A 15,012-nucleotide genomic window follows, 5' to 3' on the forward strand; every position below is an offset into this window, starting at 1 on the left:
ACTTGGCTGCAGACTCTCATTTGAAAATATTTTGTGCCTGTGTGTGTGTGTGTGTGTGTGTGTGTGTGTGTGTGTGTGCGTGTGTGCGTGCGTGCGTGCGTGCGTGCGTGCGTGCGTGCGTGTAAAGAGGGAGAGAGAGAAGGATGAAGACTTTTATCCCACAATATTTCCCATTGCCAGTGTCTTATGTATTGCCAGTGCCGCATTCCAAAGAGGCCTCAGGTACATGTTTTTGGGATGGGTAGATCAAGTTGAGCTGGTCATTTAAAAAAGTCAAAAGCGTGAGCATCCCTGGCCTACACCATATGTGCCCACTGGAGGAAGTGGAGTGAATGTGGTCTGTGTGGAGATATTTGACTAAAATACAAATGTTCTACCAGAACCAACCCCTTCTCCCTTTCACTACTCTCCATTCGTCTGAGGAAGGGCCATGTGGATGTGGCTCGAAACGTTACAGAGTAAACTTTAACTTTGGGAGCAGCAATTTGGTGTGCAGACTCTTTTCTCATATATACTTATATATATTTATACTGTTTTTTAGTCCAGCACCCAGCCTATACAGCCTCTGATGTGCGTGCCCTTTTGGCTGTGTTTCAGCCTCAGGCAGCTTATTTCTACTAGGGCCATTCTCTACCCTAAATAGCCTAAATATACCCCTGATTATCTTGTAAAACCTTGTGTCACCAGGCTTTTCTACACGGCAGGGAAATTATGTGTACGAGTCCAGCGTTCAACCACAAGTAGAATAACCTTTCGTCACCAAGCTTACAAGCTGAACCTGTTTGTGAACTGTGTTAAACTCACTGTCTCTTTAAAACCACTACTGGTGCAAACATGCAAATATCCAGGAAGTCCACCTATGCCTCTCCCACTTTTCTTCAGAAGAAATGAAACTCAGAGCTGTTGTGTTTTGTTGCTCCCAGTTTTCTCTTCAGAGTAAACCAGTGTTAACTTGTGTGTTTTGACTGCGACTGTTTTCTTTCTTCTCAATGTGCGTGTGGTTGTCAGTCAAATGGCTCAAAAACAACAGCAGCAGGGATGTGATCTGGACCAGGATCAGTTGTGCTGTCCTGTCTGTCTGGACCATCTAAAGGAACCAGTGGCTCTACCATGCGGACACAATTACTGTAAAAGCTGTATTGAGGGTTACTGGGACCAGAATGAGGAGACTAGAGTCTACAGCTGTCCCCAGTGCAGAGAGAGCTTCAGTCCCAGACCTGTTCTGAGGAAGAACAACTTGCTGGCTGAGGTGAGATGACAAGTTACAACCACAGTAGGCCTATTGGTAGCCGCAAATTGCAACACTAGATTGTTTTATAATCGGATGAATCTAGGGTTGCAATACCTCCCATAGGCAGCCAATGCATCAAAACAGTTTTTTGCTATCTGATTGTATTAAACGAACTCACCAATATTGTAGCTCTATGGAAGCTTGGAATTTACTCTTGCTATCTGCAAAGTGTTTGTTTCTGAAAATTCCACCGTGGAATTGTTATGATTTATTTTCTGTCAATAAAATCCGAGCAGCCATGTTTTTTTTCGGGACCGTACCTATGTTCCCCAGGTTCTATGTTCCCCAGGTTCTATGTTCCCCACTTCCCCCCAAAAAAGGTTCTATGTTCCCCAGGTTCTATGTTCCCCACCCTGCTCCTCAAAAAAAGGTTCTATGTTCCCCACTAAACCAAATAAAGGTTCTATGTTCCCCGCTCACAAAAAAATGCAGGAAATGGTGGGCGCAAACCAAAAATGCAGGTAATGGTAGGCCCTGGGCAATTAGCCTTCGGTATATCCTTTTCAATAGAACCACACGGGACGCGTTTGAGCAATGTGGCCCTCTGGAGTGAAGGTGGAAATATAGTGGCCCTCGCCATCATCAAAGTTGCCCACCCCTGTGTTAGGCTTTGGATAATAATAATAATTAAAAACAAAAAATAACATTTAGGTTTCTCAATCTCTTTTAAAAACCCATTCACTGCCAATGTGGAGGGAGATATGACAGATTACCTTTTCTTCTCACAAGTTAGCCACCAGATGGAGCTGGTCGCTAAAAATTAGAATCACAGCGGATGCGGAACACACAAAATGACATCATCTCCAACCGCTTCCTGTTTATGTTTTTTCACAGAATCGGCTTTTCCGGTTCTCACTTACTTTCGGTCAAAAAGTGACATTTTCAAACAGCGATGACTATGAATTCCAAGGCTCAAACGAGACGCGTTTGAGCATGTAATGTACATGAGCTGGCAATAGAACAGAAGTCTCCACCCCTAAGTGCCCACTCGACTAGGTGCCCACTTGTCCAAATGCCCAGTCATCCCAAAAATATGGTGCCCAGATTTCCCTAGTGCCCCCCTGTCCCACTATATAGTATTTGTAATTGCTTCTTGCATTTTTGTATGAGCGGGGAACATAGAACCTTTTTTTAGGTAAACGGGGAACATAGAACCTTTTCTTTGTGAAAGCAGGTGGGGAACATAGAACCTTTTTTGCGTAAGAGGGGAACATAGAACCTTTTTTATAGGGGAAAATGGGGAACATAGAACCTGGGGAACATAGAACCTGGGGACCCCCTAAAGGTCACATAATGCAGGAGGCAGCGGGACATGGCGTTATAGAAGACGAGCGCTTCTTAAGTTCAAGACTTAGAAAAAAAGGGGTCCATCCTATGTTCCCCAGGTTCTATGTTCCCCAGGTTCTATGTTCCCCACTTACCCCCCAAAAAGGTTCTATGTTCCCCAGGTTCTATGTTCCCCACCCACCCTCCCCACAAAAAGGTTCTATATTCCCCTCTCAACCCAAAACAGGATCTACTGTATGTTCCCCACATTTTTTTTAAAATTATGTTCCCCACTCAAATTCAGAAAATGGTGGGACATCTTGCCCAGGTGACCAGATGTCTCCACCCCTAAGTGCCCACTCGTCCAAATGCCCACATGTCCCTATTGCCCAGATGTCCAGGTGCCCACTCGTCCAGATGCCCAGACATAACAAAAGTATGGTGTCCAGATGTCCCTAGTGCCCCTGACCCACTAGTATTCGTAATTTCTACCCATTATTGGGTGTTTTGAGTTGTTATTAATAATTATAAAGGAATGTTTCCTGCATTTTTGGATAAGTGGGGAACATAGAACCTATTGTAAGTTGAGCGGGGAACATAGAACCTTTTTTGTGGGGGTAAGTGGGGAACATAGAACCTGGGGAACATACTGTAGGACCTTTTTTTGGATAAGCGGGGGACATAGAACCTTTTTTGGGGGGGTAAATGGGGAACATAGAACCTGGGGAACATAGAACCTGGGGAACCTACAGGTAGGTACGGTCCTGTTTAACACCATGAACCTCACAGTGACTGTGTTGTATTTGTCATCAGTGAGTGACCTCCCCTCCTCTTCTCTTTACTTCCAGCTTGTGATGAAGCTGAGCAGTACAGGAGGTCAGCAGTCTCCTGCCTCCGCTGCACAGCTCTACGCCGGACCAGAAGACGTGGCCTGTGATTTATGCACTGGAGCCAGACGTCGCAAAGCTCTCATGTCTTGTCTGGCGTGTCTGGCCTCTTACTGTGAGACTCACCTCCAGCCTCACTACAATGCTCCAGCGTTGCAGAAGCACAAGCTGGTCCCAGCAACCAACAAACTGCAGGAGAAGATGTGCTCCAGTCATGACAAGCTTCTGGAGGTGTTCTGTCGCACAGACCGTCAGTGTATCTGCTATCTGTGCACCATGGATGAACACAAGGGCCATGACACGGTGTCAGCTGCTGCAGAGAAGGCAGAGAAACAGGTAGGAGGACAAATTATAAGATGGATCATGTTTTGTTTTAAAGTTAGAAGTAGAAATAAATAACCATGCCAGGGACATTATGATGATGTGTGGATTTACCCTGTATTCTGTATGAGTTCTCTCTCTCCTGATTGGATAGAATTGGTATCCCGACAGTCTCTCTTCCTGTTCCTTGCAGAAACAGCTGGTGACAATTCAGAAGAAAGTCCAGCAGCAGATCCAGGAGACAAAGAAGGAGCTGAAAGACCTGAGACAGGTCATGGAGGCCCTGAACGTGAGCTGATATTATGATGATGGTTCTTCTTGTTATTGTGTTTAATGTAGATAGAGAAAATGGTGATGCTATATGGATGAGACTTGTCATCAGAAGCACTAAAGCAATGGTTTTCAAACCTTTGCATGTCAAGGACCCCCCAATTTATAATATGTATTTGGCTGTGTTCCCCCATTTGAAAATATTTTTGTGCCAGCAATTTCCACATATGAGATTTGTATTATGCAAAATGTTTCACATTCTCTCAAGAGTTGTTGAAATTAGCAGATCTACAAGCTCACAAGGTGGTGTGATGCGTTCTCAATGTGTTGTGAACTTGTAGAACATCTATTTTCAAATATGGATTACAGTTGGTTAAACTGATTTTGATGCTACATTAACACATTTTGTCTGGACCCCACTTTCAGAATCAGTGCATTTCTTTCTTTCTTTCTTTCTTTCTTTCTTTCTTTCTTTCTTTCTTTCTTTCTTTCGACGGGACAATGTACATTAATGAACATTCCGTACATGAAAATGAAATGATTCAGCTAATGATGATCATTTCCATTTACAGACCCCACATAAACCAAACCACAATACAAACATAACAAAGACAGAGAAAAAGGAAGAATACCACATCTAGTTTAAGCCTTAACAAAAAAAAGTAACTACTTACTACTAACAAGTCAAATATCTAAAACAGCAAAATATGTGAGACATAATTTGAAATATCTAAGAATTAAGGTTCATCCATGTTCACATATTATTTGGAAAATGTTTAATCATTTCTGTAAAATAAAAATAAAACATTTTAACGTGTGTGTGTGTGTGTGTGTGTGTGTGTGTGTGTGTGTGTGTGTGTGTGTGTGTGTGTGTGTGTGTGTGTGTGTGTGTGTGTGTGTGTGTGTGTGTGTGTGTGTGTGTGTGTGTGTGTGTGTGTGTGTGTGCGTGCGCGCGCGTGCGCGCGCGTTAAACAGAGCTCTGCAGAAGCAGCAGTGGAGGCCAGTGACAGGATCCTCAGTGAGATGATGGTCTCCATTGAGAGAAGACGCAGTGAGCTTAAAGAGCTGATCAGAGATCAGCAGCAGACTGCAGTGGCTCAGACTGAGGCTCTCCTGAGGCAGCTGGAGGAGCACATGGAGCAGCTGGAGAGGAGACATGCTGACCTGGAGGAGCTGTCCAACACTGATGACAGCATCACCTTCATTCAGGTTCCTATCATGGTTCTGACATTTAGGAGAAATCAGCTTCACATTTCATTCCTTTCCATCATGTCATATTACATTAGATTACATTATATGCCCTGGCATAACATGACATTATTAATGCTGGTAGTTACTACATTATGTACAGACCAGAATAACAATGTGAAAAAAAGGCATGTCAATATTATTATGTGATGATCTCCTAATCACAATTATTTGAGGTAATCACAACAATTTTTTTGCAATTGTCATATTCATAATTGTCACATTTTCCAAAAATAGCAGATCTTCAAGCTCGGCTTGTGAGCTTGTAAATGAGCTGAATTTATAGAATAATTTGAAAGTATAAAATGATTCCGCCCTGTGCAATTTTTGTTCGTAGATTGACATTTTATTTACATTTTGTATTGACACAGTAACACATAATTAAATTGTTAATCACAATTATTTTAATGAGATCAAAATACATTTTAAATTAATTCAATTTAGTTCAACATTGGAGCTACAAGCCCACATCGAGTAGCAGAGGCGATACGCTGTGGGCTTGTAGTTCTGCTATGTTCGCTGTGTGACACCGCTGTACGACAAAGTATAAATGTGTGTGTGTGTGTGTGTGTGTGTGTGTGTGTGTGTGTGTGTGTGTGTGTGTGTGTGTGTGTGTGTGTGTGTGTGTGTGTGTGTGTGTGTGTTTACTGGTTGAACAACAAGGACATCAGTTCAACTCCACTGATTGTGATCTGATTACTACTGTATAATGTTCTTCCATCCCTGTCTAAACTGGTTTACTTGTCTCTCTGCTTGTCTCTCTCCAGAGTTTCCAGTCTCTCTCCAGTCCCAGTGGATCTCCAGACTCACCCAGTGTGGTCATCTGTCCTCTGAGGTCCTTCACAGATGTGATTGATGTGCTGTCTGGTCTGAGAGACCAACTAGACAACATCCTGAAGACAACTTGGCCAGAGATTTCAAACAGAGGTGAGATTGAAATGTGTTTATTGTTTTAACCTGCCATCATAGTGAACATGGACTGATGAAGTCAGAAGGCAACTGGAGATATTTGACCTGGGGCCTGTTTCACCAAACCTAGATTATAAAGCCTGGATTTATCAGCTATCCTGGCTTAATTTAGCCATGATGAGTGCTCAATCGGTTTCATGAAATATATCGGCGGATTAGCCTAGCCAGTTAACCTGGATATGTTAAACCAGGGCGGGGGCGGTGGAAGAATGCCACTCTTTGGTTCGATGATTGGTCACGATCAAGGAATCAACGCTCGAACGCATGGTATTTTCAAGGAATACATGAACGCACATTCAGCCTGGCTTTACAATCCTGGCTCGACAAAGTCTCTCCTTCTCAGCCTGGCCTGGCGTTAGTGGAACGGAATAAACCAGGCTTTACGGAGCAGGCTTTGTCAAACCTGGATTTGGTTTAATCCATTCTTCAGTATGATGTCATGATGACCTTTTCTGTTTTCTTGCGTTTCCAGTGTGTGCAGTTGATGTTTTACATCCAGCGGAGCCTCAGACCAGAAAGGACTTTTTACAATGTGAGTCCATGTTGATGCGGTTTTTGAAGGTTATTGAAAGCTCTAACGAGTTTGTATCTGAGAGAGTAACTCTAAACACAATAAGTTCATGAGGTTTGAATTTTCTTTTGTCGTGTGTTCTCACAGATTCCTGTCCTCTGTCTCTGGACATGAACACGATAAGCACGCTTCTCTCCCTGTCAGAAGAGAAGAGGAAGGTGACAATAACAACATCACAACCTTACCCTTATCATGCAGAGAGATTTACTAATTACACTCAGGTGTTGTGTGCAGAGGGTCTGTCTGAACGTAGTTACTGGGAAGTAGAGTGGAGTGGTAATGGGGTTCATGTAGCAGTCTGTTACAAAGACGTCAACAGACTAACCCACTTTGGAAAGAATGATAAATCCTGGTGTTTACAGTACCGTGGTTACAACTGCTGTTTCAAACACAACAATATTCAGACCGAAGTGTCAGGGCCTCGTTCCTCCAGAGTGGGTGTTTACCTGGATCACAAGGCAGGTACCCTGTCCTTCTACGGTGTTTCTGACACAATGACCCTCCTCCACACAGTTCAGACCACGTTCACACAACCTCTCTATCCAGGGATATTACCTTGGGCGAGAGGAGATTCAGCAGAGCTGTGTAAGACATGGTAGACATGTTAAGAATGCTGACGATGATATTCAGTAATTTGATTATAGATTTTCCCTTCTAGATAAAGTATGTGTAAGAATGATGTGTATACTACACCATGATCAATCAACCGATTGTGTTCCGCTTATTGCATTTTTTTTAATAAGCCTGCTGTCATTATACTGTATCTCCTGTTGATATTACTGCAGAGCCCTCTGTCAGTCTGTGTAGATTGGTTATACTTAATACAGTGGTTCTCAAACTGTGGGTCCCCAAATTATGGTATTATACTTAATGTTTAACAACGTTTTTTTTCTCATTCAACAGTAAACAAACCAACACACAGTATGTACTGTATAGTGTTACAGGCACTATACATACTGTGCATATCTGCACATTTCTAAAATAAATCTTAGATTTGGCCAAGCTTCATGGGACGCTGAATGAAATTAATTCATAAAAGGCACTCACTTCACACTGGGTGTGATTTATTTATTATTTGTTAAACAAATTAAAACCTGGCATGTAAAACAATAAATACATAAATAGGGGGTAAAACTAAGTTCTTGAATTTGTGGCTTAAAAGTGAGGCTTTTAATCTCAAACTAGCGGGTGTAGACTTTTCCCCAGAGCTGCAGTGTACAGATGTCGAGGAAGCATGGTGCGGTTTTAAAACCAAATTGACCGATGCTCTAGACGACGTGGCCCCCTTGAATACCACCAGGGTTAAAGCCCGCCAAGAGCCATGGTATAACTCAGATATTGCAGAATCAGCTAGACTCAGAGACAAAAAATACGATGAAAAACGAAAGTGCTGCAAAAAGCTCAAGAAAAAATTCAACCATGACCTCAAAAAACACATTGAGCATCTTACTGCTCAATGCAAGAGACTTAGAAACCAGACAACCGCCCTAGTTAGATCCGCCAAAAAAAACTACATCGACGACAAAATCGATGAATACAAAAACAACCCACGAGACCTATGGAAGTTGCTTAACAACCAATTAGGCTTAAAATCAAAAACCATATGCCACAACATAAACATCAAAACGGACGCCGCTCTCATTTCTGACAAAGGTGAAGTGGCTACCCATTTTAACAAAACCTTTACCACCACAGCCCGTTCACTGGTCAAAAGACTGGTCGCCCCATCTGGGCGGTATGGTGAAGAATTTGTTAATACATTCTACAAAAAACTGGGCGTCAGTAAAGACAGCTTTAAACTTTCCACAGTGACAACTGATGAAGTGTTTAAAAAATTGAGCGCCCTACCTCAACACAAGGCCACTGGCCTTGATAAAATCCCAGCTAGATTTCTCAGAGATTCAGCCGCCACCATTGCTCCAATCATTACCCACATAATTAACCTTTCCATCGAACAGGGTCATGTCCCCCAGGACTTCAAACTAGCAAAAGTAACCCCCCTGCATAAAAAAGGTAGCAAACTAGACCCTGGAAACTACCGCCCCGTTTCCATTCTTAGCTCCATATCCAAAGTCATGGAGAAAATAGTCTACGAACAGATTGCAAGATATCTCGATGAGAATAATCTGATTTACGAGTTCCAATCTGGATTCAGAAAATCCCATTCCACTGACACATGCCTTCTCTATTTGACTGACCAAATCAAACGCGAAGCGGATCAGGGCAAGTATAGTGGCATGGTCATGATGGACCTCCAGAAGGCATTTGACACCGTGGATCATGCTATTCTGATTGAGAAACTAAAAGCCATCGGTCTTGACAGCGCAGCAGTGAGCTGGATGCAATCTTACCTGGTGGGGAGGGAACAGGTGGTGGAGATTAACGGTACCCTGTCCCCCCCCCTCCCAGTAAGCTGTGGAGTTCCCCAAGGTAGCATACTGGGACCTCTGTTGTTCCTAATATACGTGAACGACATGGCATCTGCTTGCGACTGCAACCTGTTCCTGTTCGCGGATGACTCGGCTCTCCTAGTCTCGGGCAAGGACCACTTGCAGGTTGAAAAGACACTTAACTCTGAACTGAGTAAGATCTGCACATGGCTTAACGACAACAAATTATCAATTCACCTGGGCAAAACCGAGTCCATCCTCTTTGGATCAAATCATAACCTCAAAAAGGTAGAGAACTTCACAATCAAAGTGGGTGACAAGGTCATAACACGAAAAAACGAAATCTCCTACTTAGGATGTATCCTTGAAGCTAATCTTTCCAGCGAAAAGATGACTTCAAAAGTAATACAAAAAATCAACCAACGAACTCGTTTCCTACAGAGGATCGCCCCAATGGTCAACTTCAACACACTGAAGACCATAGCTGGTGCAATAATCCAGCCCCTCTTTGACTATGGAGTCCACGTATGGTATCGTGACGCCCCACAAGCCCTAAAAACTAAACTCCAAACAGCCCAAAATAAACTAATTAGGGTCCTGCTTAACCTTCCCAATCAGACTCACCTCACCGCTACTCACCAGTTAAGAGTGGGGTGGCTCAGAGTAGATGACAGAGTACAGCAACTTGCAATGGGCCTGGTGTACAAGATACACTACACCACTATGATACCCAAGTACCTGTCAAAATACTTTAAAAACGTTAAGGATGTCCATAATTACAACACCAGAGGCAGTGCCACAGATCACGTTCAACCCAGAGTCAACTCAAAGAAAGGGTCGAACTCGTTCTTCTGCTACACCACAAAAATGTGGAATGCCTTACCGAAGGCCATAAAGGAGTGTGGATCACTAGCATCCTTTAAAATTGCTCTAAAAAACCACTTACAGGCAGCAGCCGTTCACAACTGGTAAAAACCTAGCCCAACCCTACCCTCCCTGCCCCTTCCTTGTATATACTGTACATACTGATTGTTTAGACTTACTGTTACCTGCCCCTTCCTTGTATATATTGTATATACTGTACTTACTGATTGTATAGACCTACTGTTTTCTTTTTTTCTTTACATATCTACTGCATAGTACTGTGTTCTATTTGTCTGTCATTCAATGTTATATGAGATACTTTAATGGTTTCCTGTTGAAATAAGCTTAGTCTTTTCATGGATCTCCTTTTAGTAGACCTTGTACCAGTGAACTGTACCGTCATGAATCTGTACATTTTCCTATGCAAACTTCTAATAAAGCCTTCAATCAATCAATCAATGGGTCTTGCCCTAAGCTAGTTGCAGAACAGATACACGGAGGTTTAGCCTTGTTAGCTTAGCTTTCGTGCTAGTAAGCTAATGGTGGCCCAATATTTTTTTTCCCAACGTCCATTCAACCGACGCTAGCTCACTGTGTTTTGGCCACTCCAAATACACCACACACCTCCGGTCCTGTTAGCCTCTGCCCCTCCGTCTAATGCTTGCTGCACACCTCGTAGTCGGAGAGCATTAAATAATGCGGCTCCATGTGTAGCTACATAGTCATTTACCTGTTCAACCGACAGTGTGTACAGTAGCTAACGTTAGTTAGCCTATGGAGCCGTGCGACGGCTAACGTTAGCTCCACAGTACAGTCATTTATGTTAGCTGCAGCTAACGGTAACACGGGCAGCCTGTGATGCTGCTGCTGTATTGGGCGTTAAGAGTGGTGGAAAAAATACTCAAATATTTTACTAAAGACAGTACAAGTTTTACTAAAGACAGTAAAAATATCAATAGTTGCAATGTAGAAATACTGGTAAGTGAAAGTCCGGAATTAAAAATGTACCGGTAGTTGAGTAAAAGTACAAAAGTATTGGCTTAAAAATGTCCTTAAAGTACCAACAGTAGAACGTAGGCTACTAGTTAAGTTGTGAAGAATGTCACGTCTTTTTGTGTAGACCTACGTCTTTTGAAAATGGCACTTCTACAAGCTCACAACACGTTGCATCGTGACGCGTTGTGGGCCTGTAGTTCTGCTATTTTCAAATTAAAAAGTGGGTGGATCAAGTGGTAAATGTATGTTTTGTAATAAATTCTACAAAGTAACTAGTAACTTAAGTTTTCAAATAATTGTAGTGGAGTAAAAGTACAATATTGGGATCCGGAATGTAGTAGAAGTAATTCAAGTAAAAGTACAAATACCTCAACATTGTAGGCCTACATACGTACAGTACTTAAGTAAATGTACTTATTTACTTTACACCACTGGGCATAAAGTTGTTGTAACTGTTTACTGTTTGCCAGTTAAAGTTTACATCTATACTGGGAAGCATCTTGTTCAGGTTCTCAGATTTTGGGTGGTTGTGTGATTGAAACGTGCTGTGGCTTTTGTCTTGAGTTTGCTTTGAATTGTTAGCAGTTTGATTTTCAACAATATACTGACTGAGACTGGTAATGAGTCGAGCACACAAAGGACTTACTATGAATATATTGTTTTACATCAATCTAGCTAAAGTGGCTACAACTATAACTACTATAGTGATGAGAGACATATTTATAGTTTGTGCTTGGTGTGGACACTCGACAGCCCATAACACTATCATGGATGTGTTCGTTGTAGTGGTAAGAATGCAACACTTGGCTATTTAAACACTGGGGTAATTGTCATTGTACATAAGAGTCTGTCTTTGGATAATAACTATCATTGAGCAACTATTTTCATCCAGCATCTGGTGACAGTTGTCCTTACTGACATATGAGTCGTGCAAACTCAAAACAGTGTAAGCTTGTCACTTTGACTGTATGTAATAGCTTAGTTGCAAACATGTTATTTATTCATGTATCTTTATTTTTTATGGGTTTTAGGATCTGTTGGAGCAGCCTCAGAGTGTGCCACCCGCACAGCAAGCCATGGCCATGCCCAAGCTTTCCAGCGGATCTAATGCCATCAAGATCCGCATTAACTGTGTAGACGTAGGCACCTGTAGGTGGAGAGAGGGAAGCTTTGACATCTTTGAGAAAGACAACAAAATCACCCTGTGCATCAAATTCAACTGTGGCGGTCCAAATAAAATTTTCCAGGTATATTTATGTTTTCCACCATAATTGTCCATTTTAACTAACTTAAACCCTCTTTGACAGGGGTACATCCCCCATGGCCCTACATTTGTCTTTCCCATAATAACACCAAATAGTCGAACTACAAGCTTGTTGTAACATGGTGTGCGGTTATACATCTGCTGTTTTGGTTCGAATGTTCCCCCTTTGTTATTTAATATAATGTAGTTATGTAAATATACTGTATATGGGGGACTGACATTCTAACTGCATAACTAGTCCCAGTTTTTGAAGGAGGCATACCTACTACGTCTTCTGGTTCAGTTTCCCAAAGCTTTGTTTGATTGGCTCCTATATCAGTTGACTGTTCAAATTGGCTGCAAATCAAATTAAGCTATGGGAAAATGAACAGGAAATGGAAATGCCAGGAATCTACAACCACAGTTATACACAAAGCTTGTATTTTCTTCACAGCATCTTGTCTTAATCTTTGTGCCAGGAGGCAGATAATGAAAAGAAGCAGTAAACATCTTTTTATTCTTTTTTTTTTCTTTTTCTCCTGTAGCTATGAGTTAGACATGTCTTGATCATCATTTCTTTACCTTTTCCTCAGCTCAACCATAATGTGAGACACATTGTCATGAACCAGAACCGAATCACGCTCGCTTTAAAGGACGGCGTCCGCATCAACCTGGATAAAATGTCCGCTGCTTTGACCCAGAAGACCAAAGAATACCTGGAGAAGGCGAAGCAAGGAAAACAAGGTAGTGAACAACACTTACATACTGTAAGCAGGGTTCCCACGGTCATGACATTCCTGGAAATATTTTGAAATTAGAAAAATATTTTTCCAATACTGGAAAAGTTTTGGAATTTATCAAGAGTCCTGGAAGGTCCTGGAAAAAATAGCTATGCATTGGCTTTGGTTATTGATTTTGTTAATACCTCTGAAATGACAAATTAAACATGGGCCAAATTGTCAAATATTAGAGGCAGAAATTGTGAAGATAGCAGATCTACATGCTCACAACGCCTCGCAACATAGATCCGTCGACCGTGTTATACAAAATTCCTCAACTCTTAGTGCTCGTCAGGGTGCCGGGTCCACAGTTAAAGCATGATTATTTCGGGGGTCACGGCCTGAAAAGGTTGAGAACCACTGGCATACACTAACTGTCTTTGGGCATTGCGCATAGGAGTAAGCGACCTGTTATTGAGCATTATGAATTATTGTTATATAGTCCTGGAAATTGGGTTAAATATTCTGGAAAAGTTTGGGAAAAGTTTGGGAAATTAATTGGTAAAATGTGTGGGAACCCTGTGTAAAGAACATACATTTGACCCTATTGGTGCCAGTTCTGTGTTCTCACGTGTTTTCTTTCTTTCTTTCTTTGCAGTTTTAAAAATGTCACATGGCAGCGCAAGCTTCGTACTGGGAAACCGGCCTGTCAAAAATGAGACCAGTCCATCTGGAGAAAGACAGGTATACAATATTTGGGAATAGAGAGTATGCACTTTTCCACCAAGACACGCAAAACGTTGAGCAAAAAAATAAATAAAAAATGGTTAGTTGACAATCAAACCTGTGACCATGTATAGTCTTAACTCATTCTGAGCCCAGGACATTAACGGATTAGGGGGTCCAGAGTGCCCCCTCCCGGCCCCATTAACGGCCGCTGTCTTATTTTGAAGGCCAGAAGTCTAGACTGGAAGTACTTCCGGTCTGACGTCATCGGATCGTGCGCCGGAACCGATGCGTGTCCACGTGGAGTTGTGTAATGGCCGACCGGGAGCTTTTATAACTGTGTAAAATAAGCGAGCATCTGCCTCCATCCTAGCTTCTAAAGTGTAGTTTTGAGATAATGGACATTAAAGATGAGATCGGCCGTCCACCTCAATGTTATGGGATGACTATTGTGTGCTCGTGGAGCCGTGATGATGACAAATCAGCGCGGATTTCGTCTCCGGAGCGTCGGCCATTGTACTAGGTATTTTTACTCGCCGTTACAGTAATATATTACTTTTCCCGCGACATCGCGTGGATGGCACTATAGATACTCTATTACTTTTCCCGCGACATCGCGGGGTTGGCTTTTAATGAGTTAATAGTACAGCTCATGTATGTATATTTTAACTATCCTTTTTCTAATGTAGGGTACTGTTGGTAATATGTCTTGTTTTTGTTTTTGTTGTTTTCTTGGTTACAGGAGAAATAGTATTTGTATGTATGTTTTTAAACGCCCTCTCCTGTAGGGTTACTGTGTTCAATTGCTTTTTGAGTGGTGCTCCTGGAAGAAGCACACAAGCAACATCTTATCTGGCTAAATAAACAAATGTTTCTATTCATATAAAAGACTTTGATTACCATCAGGTAATCATTATTGTTTTTATAAAATGTACTTCCTGTTCAATGACTTGTTTTTCAGAATAAATGTGAGCACTTTGGCTGAAACCTCTTTTAGTCTTATTTTGAAGAATGTTTCCGTTTCTGTCTCTGTGAAAGTCGTCTCCATGTTACGATGATGTTTTATACAGGATGAAGATAGAAGATAGGACTGAGAGGACGAGGACAATATCTGATTAATTCATTCATTGTGTGTGTGTGTGTGTGTGTGTGTGTGTGTGTGTGTGTGTGTGTGTGTGTGTGTGTGTGTGTGTGTGTGTGTGTGTGTGTGTGTGTGTGTGTGTGTGTGTGTGTGTGTGTGTGTGTGTGTGT

The 15,012-nt window shown here is 42.0% G+C and overlaps 1 protein-coding gene across 2 annotated transcripts; it reads left to right on the top strand.

The window, feature by feature from the left end:
• Positions 1-894: 894 nt before the first annotated feature.
• On the top strand, positions 895-14,221 carry LOC308300107 (tripartite motif-containing protein 16-like). Of its 2 annotated transcripts, none has more exons than XM_080743885.1 (10): positions 895-1,249; positions 3,406-3,780; positions 3,959-4,054; positions 5,011-5,244; positions 6,051-6,210; positions 6,725-6,784; positions 6,911-6,981; positions 12,105-12,320; positions 12,910-13,060; positions 13,694-14,221. In XM_080743885.1, exons 1-10 carry the CDS (start codon positions 1,013-1,015, stop codon positions 13,798-13,800), a joined length of 1,707 nt encoding a protein of 568 aa, XP_080600011.1. In that variant the 5' UTR covers positions 895-1,012; the 3' UTR covers positions 13,801-14,221. The 2 variants fall into 2 exon arrangements, with proteins under 2 accessions (XP_080600011.1, XP_080600012.1); XM_080743886.1 differs by lacking the exon at positions 895-1,249 and adding an exon at positions 2,898-2,993.
• The last annotated feature ends 791 nt before the right edge of the window (positions 14,222-15,012 follow it).

The sequence above is a fragment of the Nannobrachium achirus genome (assembly GCF_963921795.1).
Source record: "Nannobrachium achirus genome assembly, chromosome: 15".
Taxonomy (NCBI): domain Eukaryota; kingdom Metazoa; phylum Chordata; class Actinopteri; order Myctophiformes; family Myctophidae; genus Nannobrachium; species Nannobrachium achirus.